General features: G+C 48.8%; 1 protein-coding gene across 1 annotated transcript; it reads right to left on the reverse strand.

The window, feature by feature from the left end:
• Positions 1 to 325: 325 nt before the first annotated feature.
• On the reverse strand, positions 326 to 5071 carry LOC140820674 (uncharacterized). Its single transcript, XM_073180989.1, has 5 exons — positions 4759 to 5071; positions 3464 to 4708; positions 2832 to 3301; positions 1321 to 2685; positions 326 to 910 (listed from the first exon to the last, which is right to left on the reverse strand). The coding sequence occupies exons 1-5, from the start codon at positions 5069 to 5071 to the stop codon at positions 326 to 328; spliced, it is 3978 nt and encodes a 1325-aa protein (XP_073037090.1).
• Positions 5072 to 11601: the final 6530 nt, after the last annotated feature.

Raw genomic sequence — 11601 nt, forward strand, 5'->3', positions numbered from 1 at the left:
GGTTAGGGTTTTAGGTTAGGTTTTTTTTTAGGGTTTAGGTTTAGGTTTAGGGTTTAGGGTTTTTTTTTTTTTTTTTTTTTTTTTACCGGAAAACACCGCCGGATGCGGGGGGTTAGGCAGACCCCTACCTGTATATATCCACAAAATAAAAAGTAACAGCAGAAAGAAAACCTAAAAGAGGAGGGGGACTAAACCAAGACCTCCTCAAAAAGGCTAAAGCAGTGAAACATAAATACCAAGTAGCCTAGGGACATAAATACATAAGCAAAAATAACCCTAGACTACGACAAAAAGTGCGCCAGAAACTAATCAAATACGAGCTGCGCTAAGAGTCAACACGCCGAAGAAGACCAAATGATAACTGGGAGATGAGTGCAGAATCCATGAAGAAATTCTCATCTAAGCCATCACCCTGAAGAATCCAATCTGTCAAAACGACTCTAATCTGAAACCGAGTAACTGTATGAATCCCAGCAGTCAAAATATAAGGCCAGGAAATCACTGTACAATGACGATAGAAGAGCAAATGAAGATCGCAATCCATCCAGAACAAAAAGATCCAGCATCTGAAGTATAAATCTGACGAAGGTATCATAACAATGAAGAGGATCGTCCGGAAAGAATCCCTGGAACCACACGACATCCAGTAAACTCCTGTAAAAGAACTGAGACGGCGGGCAAGGAGAAACTGCAGTAAACGCCCGCCAGGGACCAGAAGTGGACCAAAGAGAGTCCCTAACAGAAATAGCGCTCCAGGGAATATGAGAGGGCCAAAGAAGAGCACCAAGAGGATAAGTGCGAGAGCCCACCCAATCCCGAGGAGACCAAACATGTAGTGTGCGAGTGTCTGGGCCCACTCACACCAGACTGGCAAAACGGGGGAAAAGAGAAACCCCCTAAGTAACAGTACCTGCAAAGAAAAATATACATATACATATAGAAATACCGAAGAAATGGGTCCAAGAGAAGGGATGGGCTTCAAGCGGCTAAGAACATCGATATCTCAGGTAGGGAAGTCCGGAGGTATCCGAACGTGCAAGTATAGAAATGTGCCTAGGGAGGGAGGGACCTAACTCTAAGGTAAAGTGCCTAAAGGTATGGGCCCTCGCCGCCAACGCATCCGCCACCGAATACCCTCCCGAAATATATGCGGAATATGGACAGACCGCCCCCTCAAAAGGACCAGAATCCTGGATATAATGTGATCAAGACCCCAGCAACATCGACGGGAACGAATGAGCTGAATAGAAGTCAGAGAATCAAGCTCGATCCAAAGAGGGAAGAAAGAATGATCGAACAAAGGAGAAGACCCCTCCAAACCGCCCAAAGCTCAGCCCGGAGAGAAAACCCAGCTCCGATGAACTCGCTGAATGAGAGCACGACCCTCCCGGAATCATCCCGAACAATGCCACCAGCAGAGGAGTCCCCAGATGTACCACGCGAGCTCCCATCCACATTAAGCTTGAAGCACCCGGACGGCGGCCGCAGCCATCGAACAATCGCCGTCCTATGAAATCTGTGGAGAGCAACCGAAATACCCAGCAATCTCGCCACATGAAACTCACCCAGCCAATGTCTGGGCTTGACAGTACGCGCAGAGTGGGCGAGACGCAGGTAAGACAAAATCTGAAACTTCACCGTCTCCCCAGAGATGGGAAGATGACGGTGCTTAGCATCGTTCCACGCAGTCCAGAGGAACCACAGAACTATGCAGGGGAGAAACTCCCGCACATGGCCCCCCCGGGACCAGACCAAATCTCTCTTCCACGCACTGAGGAACAAACTGAAATCCTCAGTGTCGGGAATACGAACCCGAAACACGGCGCCAAAGAAGTGCCAGACAGACCGAGCAACCGGGCTGCGAATGAATATGTGTGTGAATGTCTCAGACATATCACAACACTGACATCTCGAGGCTAACGCAAAACCCCGGCGCTGGAGCACCTCATCAACTGGGAGCCATTGATGCCGGAATCTCCAGAGGAAGAACGACATGGTAGGCCTCAACCAGCTCCCCCAACACGGGCGGAATATATCAGAAGACGGAGCACGCTGACGGATCAGCTCCCAAGCAGATCTCACAGAGAAAGCACCATCGGAGCTATGGATCCATCGTGCCAGATCAGGGTCACCCGAAATGACAGGAATCAAAATAATCTCCTCGGCAACCGAAGGAGCAACAACCGCACAGAGGCGATCAAAATCCCAGGACCCCTCAGAAAGAAAATGAGAGACCCGAACATCACGGCCCCCGCGGACCACACAACGGGAGGACAAAGGAACGTCCCCAAACCAAGTGTCATCCCAAAAGGAAACATCTCCGAGACCAACTCGCCAGCGCATGCCAGGCTCCGCGCGAGGGCGGATCCTGAGGAGACGACGCCAAATGGGGGAAATAGAAGCACGGGCGGGGACACAGGAAGGAGCATCCAGCCGGCAATACTTTCGGAAAAGGAATCTCGCCCATAAAGAAGCGCCCTGCCGAAATCTAAACCATAATTTTATAGAGAAACATTCCACGAGATCTTTCAATCTGCGGAATCCGAGTCCCCCCTCAAGCACGGGGAGGCAAGCCCGGGACCACCGGGCCCAGTGCCACTTCCTTTCCAAGGGTCTCGACCCCCAGAGGAAGGCGTTGAAGGCCCGCTCAAGCTTCTCCATGACAGCCAAAGGTGGCTGAACCACCTGAAACAGATAAATCGGCATGGAGAGGAGCACGCTACGTATCAGGGTCATGCGGCTCCCCGGGGAGAGGGTCCGAATCTCCCAACCCTCTAACTTCCTACGAACAGACTGTAGGAGGGGCTCAAAAAGGGAGCATGTACGATTACCCCGATAAAGGGGAACTCTGAGGTACTTGAGGGGAGATGACCCTCGGCGAACCCAGTGATGCGCAAAAGCCGGGAGCGGAGGCGCCCAGAGCACCTCGGAGGCAAAATCAAAGAACTCTTGGCAGCATTCACCCGCTGCCCCGAACAGTTCTCGTAGTGATGCAGAAAATCAACAAGGCGCTGCATACCACGAGTCCCACCACTGGCAAAAATAATGACATCATCAGCGTAAGCCAGATGAGAAATCAAAATATCACAATCAGAACGGTACCTGAGCGCAGGATGCTGCAGGTAGAGGCGGTCAAGGCCACGAGAAAGATACTCCGCCCCCAAAACGAAGAGAAGGGGAGACAATGGATCGCCCTGCCGGAGGCCTCTGGTGGAACCAAAAAACCCCGATAGCAAACCATTGATGTTCACGGAGAAATGACAATGGGAAATACAGGCCGAAACCAAAGCCACGACACGCTCTGAAAAACCAAAATGTCGAAGAGGAAATGCCACTGGACCCGATCATAGGCCTTGGCCATATCCAACTTCAATATGACATTACCACCACGAGTGGGGAGAGTAATGTTGTGAGTGAGCTCCTGGGCAAGGAGAATATTATCCGAGATCATCCGACCCAGAACGAAGCCACTCTGATTCGGGGAAACAAGTCTCTCCACCACATCCCTCAACCGAGAGTACAACAACTTCGAGATGATTTTGTTCGTGACATTGCACAGGCTGATCGGACGGAAGTCCGACCAGGCGCGTGCACCCTCGACTTTGGGAATAAGAGTGATCGTGGGTGGCGGTAAAGCCCTGAGGCATAGGAGATCCCTGGAAAAAATCAAGAACAGCACCAAAAACATCCTGATGGACAATCTCCCAGCAATGCTGAAAGAACTCCGAGGAAAAGCCATCAGGGCCAGCAACGCTATCAGGGTGAATGGAGAAGACGGTCGCGCGGACCTCCTCCAAAGAGGGAATCGCAGCAATACCATCCTTCTCCACGACAGATATAACCGAGGAAAAACCCGAAAAATCCGGGCAATCGAGCGCAGAGGGCTCCCCGGTAAGAAGATCCTGGAAAAACAAGGCTCCCGACTGCTGAATCAAATCCTGAGACGTCAGGCAAACCCCATTCTCCCATATGCGGAAGATTTTATTCGCCACGCGCTTTTTCTTCACCATATTATGGAAGAGTCTGGTGTTCTGCTCACCATCCTCAAGCCAATGGCAAGCCGCTTTCTGCTTCCAAAAATCCGCCTCCATGGCGGTGATACGAGCCAGATCCTCATTGCGATCGGACAGGGAAGTCCAATTCGCGTCAGAAGGGTCGGCCTCACAAACATCCTCAGCTGAACGAACACCCCTCTCAGCCTCAGTGAGTCTATCAAAGATGCTACCAAAAACATCCCGATTCCACCACCGGAGGTGATGCTTGAGACGCTTCATCTTGGCAAAAAGCCGAGGCATGCCGCTCAGACTGCAAGGCAGATTCCAATTAAGCCTCACAGTCTGCAAAAAACCATGGTGCCTAACCCACATACGCTGGAAGCGAAACGAGCTCGGCCCACGGGCAAAAACAGGGGCGGTAACCAAAAGCGGACAGTGATCCGAGACAGTACGAGCGAGATGTTCAACCCGAATCGAGCTGAAATGATCTCCCCAATCAACAGAAACCAAGACCCTGTCCAACCGCTTCCAAATGGTCTTATTCGTCCAAGTGAACGAAGAACCCTCAAAACCAGCATCGATCAAGCCAGAATCAAGAATAAAAGTGTTGAACTCCTCCATGGGTAGCAACCTACCACCACGAGAGCCCAAGCACTCAGACGCATCCCTGATGACATTAAAGTCGCCCCAACCAGCCAGGGACCCAAAACAGGCTTAACCAAAAGCAAAGAAGCCCAAAGATCCCTACGTTGAACATAATCACATCTAGCATAGACAAAAGAACAAAATATCTCTGTCGGCAAGAAAGAGGCAGAGACTCTGATGTGAAGGAACTGAGCATGATCAAAAACACACTCCGCCCTCACATCAGCAGCAAAAAATACCCAGATATGACCGGAGAGATTAGAGATGACTCCAGAAAACCCCAAACGGCGAGTCATGAATCTCGGATCCAGATCAATCAAGGGCTCCAAAACAGCCAAAACCTTAATCTGTTTCTCCTTCACATGGGCATGAAGCCTCTGCTGGGACTCCGAACCTCGAAGTCTTCGGATATTCCAGATTAAACAATTCATGGGGAACGGGTGGAAGAAGGATCCAATCTCTTTTTACGCGATCGCCGACCATCATCCTGAGGTCTTTTTCTGGGATTGGACATGTCAGTGTCCAGAATACTACACTCAGACCCACAACTAACTCCAGACACAGAATGTCGATCAAAATCCTGATCAGGATCATCAGCCGACATGTGACTGGGAATCATCTCAAGAATAGGGGGTCCCTGTCGAGCAATCAACTAGTCCAGCATAGAAGTGGCATCAGCAGGGGATGCAGGAAAAGATGGGACCGAGTGGCTGCTATGATTTTCAATACAAACCTCCGGGGGAACAAACACAGTCACAGGTTCCGAAAACACCGTGCCAATACCAGCATGCGGAGACCCCAAAACCTCCGCACAATCCACAAAAGGAGTGACATCCTCCTCATCCAAATCTTTAGCCCCAGACTGGGCTGACACACCACCTAAAGCCAACGGGGAAACAACAACGTTGGGTGAACACACACCATCAGAACACATACCCCCAGATGGATCAAGATCCAAAGGAGGACCACCGGTGATATCAACACCCACCTCCCCCAAATGGGGCCCAGAACCAGAATTTTGTCCAACCAAATCATCAGCGTCAAAACGCTGGGCCTCATTACGCCAAGGGGATAGGACTTCAAAAGCATTAGACGAAACCACTCCCTGCGGGACAACAGTGCCGGGAGGGGTAACACCAGCAGGGGGACCCCGACGCACTGGACTCCTCCTCCTCCTCCGTCTGGGACCGAAGCCTATTTCTTGAAGCTGGGGCTGTGGTCCCGTAGGAAAAGCAGGAGTGACACCCTCCTGGGGTGTCTGGACTGTAGGAGCAACTGGCTGCTTAGGATGAGAAGAAGCCTGATTAGGCCTAGCAGGCCTAGGGTTCTTCCCATGAGAGTAACAAACACTAGTGGAATGTCCCAGCATCTTGCAATCAGTGCAATACGCAGGGATTTTCTCATAAACAACATCAAGAACCTGGGTATGTTCTCCCCAACCAACCCAGACCTGCTTAGTGAGAGGCTCTAAGACATTAACCTCCACACAAACACGAGCAAAAGATCCACGAGAAGCATTAGCAGTGTAGTCATCCATTTTCACCGGTTTACCCACAAGTTTAGCCAAAGCAAAAAGAATGCGTTTGTCAAACAAGTGCAGGGGTAAACCTGGAAAACGAATCCAAACTGGAGCAATGGGGGATTCTTCTTGTAACTGAAATTCAGGGGTCCACTTAGAGAATCTGATCCCCAGTGGTCCCACCATCATGGTCCCACGCGTCCAGATACGCGCATAGTCCTCTTCACAGGAGAGGGAGATAACAAGAAAACCCCGGGGCAAAAATTTTAAATCAAAGGAACGCACAAGCCCCAATTTACCAAAAGCCGCAGAAATCATAGAATTAGGAACTAGTGACCGGTTGCCTGAAATTTTACCAACCAAATCATATTTGAAGGGCTCAGACAATGACGAAATGACCTCAACAGGGAATCTGATGCCCGGCTTACCATCCATCAAAGACGGTGCGGGCATCTCTTCCATCGAATTGAGGACATCATCGAAGCTTTTCTTCACCGTACGAGGGGACGGTGGTGATAAAACATCACGAAATGACACAGGAAAAGTAGCAACAGTATGCGTACCTGAACTGGCCGGTGGAACAGGAGAGTTGACTGCAGAGTTGACTCCATTGAGTTGACTAAGTGACTCGACCGAGTTGACTGGCGAGTTGACTGCCGGAGCACCACCGGGGGCCGGCGAAGCAGCGGAGAACATAATACCGGTACCCATTCTAGCAGAACCGGGCGGAGGAGGGGCGAAATCAGGAAAAACAGTCGCCGGAAAAGGAGATGAAATCGGAATTTGGGCATTTCCGATTGCCAAGCTATTTCCAGAAATTGAAGGCATGGAAATGTTACCCATGACATGGGGAGTAAACGCCATGGACGAATTAAGGAAAGGAGTAGCGACGCCGGAGTAATTGAGCGAAGAAGCTGTCGCAGTCGGTGAACAGTGGCTGAAAATCGTAGATCTAAAATTGCCGTCGCATGCGAATGGCGTTGGAGCTGATACCAGAGGCGAAATGATCGTCTGGGAGAGGGTATTCAAGATCGGGGTTCCATTTGCAAAGAGGTTACCTGAGGTGGCCGGAATCGGAAGAAAACCAGACGGTGGCCCGATGAATAGTGCAGGCGAGGAAGAAAATGCAGTTTCCGGCGGCTGTGGTACAAGAATGGATCGCGCAGGTGTACCATTGGAAAGCTGATGAAATTCCGAGCCAGGTGAAGTACAGCCGGCGCCGGGAGGAGCAACGTTCGCCGGCGACGAAGAACAAACAAAAAGCGGCGAGTTTTCGATCGGAAAATAGACGGTGTTGCCGGAGTCAGATCGGTCTGAAACTTGAGTATGGTGGTCGGCGAGGGAAGGCGGTTCTAATGGTGGTGGTGGCCGGCCGGGATCCGGCGGCAGAGGCATGGCGGCGGTTTGGGCGTGAATAGTGACTGATTTAGTGTGTTTTTTCTCACCTTGACTGTGTGTTTTTCAGAGAAAATTTTTTGGGGGCAAATGGGTCGGTTTAGGGTTTAGGGTTGTGGGTTCAGGGTTCAGGGTTCAGGGTTTTGGGTTTGGGGTTTGGGGTTTTGGGTTTGGGGGTTCGGGGTTCGGGTCTACGGGTTCAGGGTTCGGGTCTAGGGTCTAGGGTCTAGGGTTTAGGGTTTTTTTTTTTTTTTAACAAACACCGCCAGAGTGGCCGGGGGTTTGGCAGACCCCTACCTGTAAATAACAGAACCATAAAAAAGTCGTCCGTACAGAGAAATGAAAACCTAAGTGAGAAGGGGGACTAGACCAAGACCTCCTCATAAGGCTAAACGCAAATAAGCAATAATACGAAACTCAAGAAGAACAGGTAATAAAAGGGTAGTCCAGCGAAAACATGATAACCAACTAAAAACGTGGAGAAAATATATCCGAATCTCCGGCATATACGGGTCGAAATGGGTGCCCCCCGAGGCCCTGAAAAGGTGGCAATGGGCGTCTGGACCCGCCCTGAGGGCAAAACTGTCCTACATACCGAGTGCATCAGGCGGCTGCGATCCAACAGAAGGAGACGCACAGTGTCAAGCAGCAAGAAAGGCCTGTGACCGCTGACCCGCCAAAAAACAAAGGGGCGGATATAGACCGAGAGACAGTGGGCGTCTGGTCCCGCCCTGGAGGGAAAGCTGTCCTCCTCAACGAGTGCGTCAGGCGTCTGAGATCCGCCAAGGAAACGCTCAAAATCGAGCAGTACGGAAGGCCTGAGACGGCGGACCTACCCACAAACTAATGGGCAAGTGAAGACCTAGAGACAAACACACACACAACTCACGCACGCACGCACCCACTCTAACGCACGCACACAAGGGTTAACTCACGCACGCACGCAATCCCACGCAATTGCACGCACACACGGATGCACGCACACGAACACCCACGCAAATAAGAACTAGCACACGCACGCTCAGTGACCAAACACACTGAAACACGCACAGACAAACGTCTACAGACTAACGCACGCACACACAGACGCACGCGCTCAAACCCAGTCGAGCGCGCACACAAAGAAGTACATACGCGAAAGAAGCCACGCACGCACTCGCAGACGAAAAAGCAAAGGAAACTAGAGAGCAAAGAAAACAAAGCGAAATAATTTTTTTTTTTTTTTTTTTTGGCCGATTTTTTTTTTTTTTTTTTTTTGGCCGATATTTTTTTTTTTATTTTTTTTTGGCCGATTTTTTTTTTTTTTAAGAAAGCTTGGAATGCAGGTACGACAGCCCAGAATGGTCCGAGCGAACGAGAGTCAAGATATGTCTGGGGAGAGCCGGCCCTGGCGTGAAAGTGTATCGCCGAAAAGTATGGGCCTCGGTCGCTAAAGCATCCGCCACTGAGTTACCCTCCCGATAAATATGAGAAAAATGAATAGCACGCCCCCGCAAAAGACAGCGAATCCTAGAGACAATAAGTGTAAGGCTCGAGAATTATCAGCTGTTATGGATGTGAGATTCACAAGTTGGAGAATGCATGACATTTAAATTGAAATTGTGAGGTTTGGGCCGAAGCCACACCGCACCCGCGGTGTTAGAGATACAGCACCCGCGGTACATTGAGAAGAAATTAGTGAAATTGTGCGAACAGACACCGCACCCGCGGTGTTAGCACGACCGCACCCGCGGTGTGAGACCGCACCCGCGGTCATGCAAGGACCGCACCCGCGGTCTAAGTGTTACACTTTAAAATGAATTTGCCGTGAGCACAGTGCACCCGCGCTCTTGAGTCACCGCACCCGCGGTTTGCATGCGAAAATGCCACCTTTGAATTTCGTGTTGACACATGGCTTGGGGTATATAAGCTTGCATTGGCACCTCATCTATTCTCCATTTCAGCAGCCGAGAAGCAAGAGCAAGGGGAGAGAGTTCACTTCTTTATAGTCTTTGCACTTGAGATTTTGAGTGGTTTTGTGTTCCGATTTTAAGTTCGAGGCCGGATTCATGATCCTTGCAACGAGGGCTAGCTAAGGATGTAAGTTCTTATATTTCCAGCATGTTTCGAAATTCATATGCTGGGGAAATTATGTTTTGAGTTGAGAAATGTGCTCTTGGTATATCGAGCATCGTAGATTCGTTATCAGATTGATTTTCGGATATCGTATGCTAGGGGTTCGATTTTCCAGCATGTGTGGAAAGAGTAGATACAGATTTCAGCATGTATACTGATGTGTTGATGAGATTAGAAATGAATTATGATAGATTATCATTGTTTGAGTTGAGCGGTATCGAAGAATTACGCCATTAAGCCGTCGAATTATGTTGAAACCGATATCAGTCTTGTATATTGAATTGTTTGAGATGTATATTGATAGAGTGCACCTTGACTATGCCATTTCAGATTTGTATTGGCTATTGTGAACTCGAGACTTCGACTACGACACTGACGATTCGGCAAGAAAGGTATAATTCATGTGGTCACGGGATTGCACAACTCGATTCAGATTTGATACGAGTTTCCCTAAATCACATACTAGATTGTTATTACATTTGATTATGTAATGCCTTGTTTATTGATTTATATTCGAGTCCTGAGATAGGAGAGATTGGCAGACTTGCCAAAACTAGACGTTTCGGTGTATCGACGCATAGGAGCAGATTTGCTATATGTGTAGACCCTCGATACAGAGTTGACCGAAGTCTAGGAATAAGACGTACCGTTGCCCCGAGTGGTTGGGTAGGTAACAGACCGTCTTATTCACACGGGATCCCTAGATTAGAAAAGAGTCGAGTCAAGATTTGAATGTTGAATACAGATTTGTATTCTACTACATGTTTAGATTTATATTCATGTTACTTGATTTATGTTATGCATTTGTACATGATTTATTACATTGCATGCATCCATGTTTTATACTGGGATATGTTCTCACCGGAGTTATCCGGCTGTTGTTGTGTCTGTATGTGTGCATGGCAACAGGTGGGGCAGGATCGGGGTCACGAGCTAGATGAGAGATGAGGATAGCGTGGAGATCTCGGGCATTGCAGATTACTAGTGTTTTCTTATGAAACTTGTACTACTTATGTTTGTAGTTGTCATTTGAACACTAGTGTATGTTTGTACGAACAGACTTGTATGTACATTACGTTGTTTAATTTCTATCGAGATATGTTATGCTTTAGTTAGTACATTTGAATTACAGTTAAAAGCAAAATTTTGACCCACATTTTCGAACAAAGATCCAATTAAATCCCAAAAGAATTGAGTTAGAGCCCGGGTCCCCACAACAGGTGGTATCAGAGCAGTAGGTTCTATAGACTGAGATAGAATAGAATGAGCGGGGTAGATCGAGTCATCTTCCTTGCTTTTGAGATGCTAGCATGGTTTATTGCTTTCCTTATTATATGTTGTGTTGTATTATCTGAATTGATTTACAGCATTGCAAGCCTGAATCAGAACCTATTCTCGATCAGAGGTTATGATCAGAGGAGGGCTGAGACAGATGATATTGATATATCATCATGTACTAATCAGTTTGATAATCAGATTTATGACGCCTAGACGAGTGCCACAGCCAGAGCAGGGTAGCACATCAGGTGCACAGATGGATGTTACCGCTACACCGATGGAGACTTTATTGAAGAGATTTCAGTCTTTCCATCCGCCTACCCTGAAGGGCACAGAGAGTGCAGTGGAGTGCGAGAGCTGGCTTGATGATATCGAGATGTTGTTTGAGTCTTTGGCATATACTGATGAGCGACGTGTGAAGTTGATAGGGCATCAGATGCAGGAGGTTGCCAAGAGCTGGTGGTTGACTACGAAGAGAGCCTTGGAGCACCGAGGCATTGACATCACGTGGAAAGTCTTCAAAGATGAATTCTATCAGCGCTTCTTTCCCGTCTCCTACCGGAAAGATAAGGGAGCTGAATTTGCGAATCTGAAGCAGGGACAGTGGAACATCGAGGAGTATGTGGCTAAATTTTCTGCATTGCTACGATTTGC

This window comes from Primulina eburnea, unplaced genomic scaffold (assembly GCF_022965805.1).
Source record: "Primulina eburnea isolate SZY01 unplaced genomic scaffold, ASM2296580v1 ctg1329, whole genome shotgun sequence".
NCBI classification, from domain to species: domain Eukaryota; kingdom Viridiplantae; phylum Streptophyta; class Magnoliopsida; order Lamiales; family Gesneriaceae; genus Primulina; species Primulina eburnea.

Coding starts and splice junctions, on each gene's coding strand:
- LOC140820674 (XM_073180989.1), bottom strand. CDS start 5,071: ATGAATTGTTTAATCTGGAATATCCGAAGACTTCGAGGTTCGGAGTCC. Junction 3,302..3,463: donor CCCCGAATCAGAGTGGCTTC/GTTCTGGGTCGG, acceptor TTGGTTTTTCAG/AGCGTGTCGTGGCTTTGGTT. Junction 2,686..2,831: donor CAGAGTTCCCCTTTATCGGG/GTAATCGTACAT, acceptor TATCTGTTTCAG/GTGGTTCAGCCACCTTTGGC.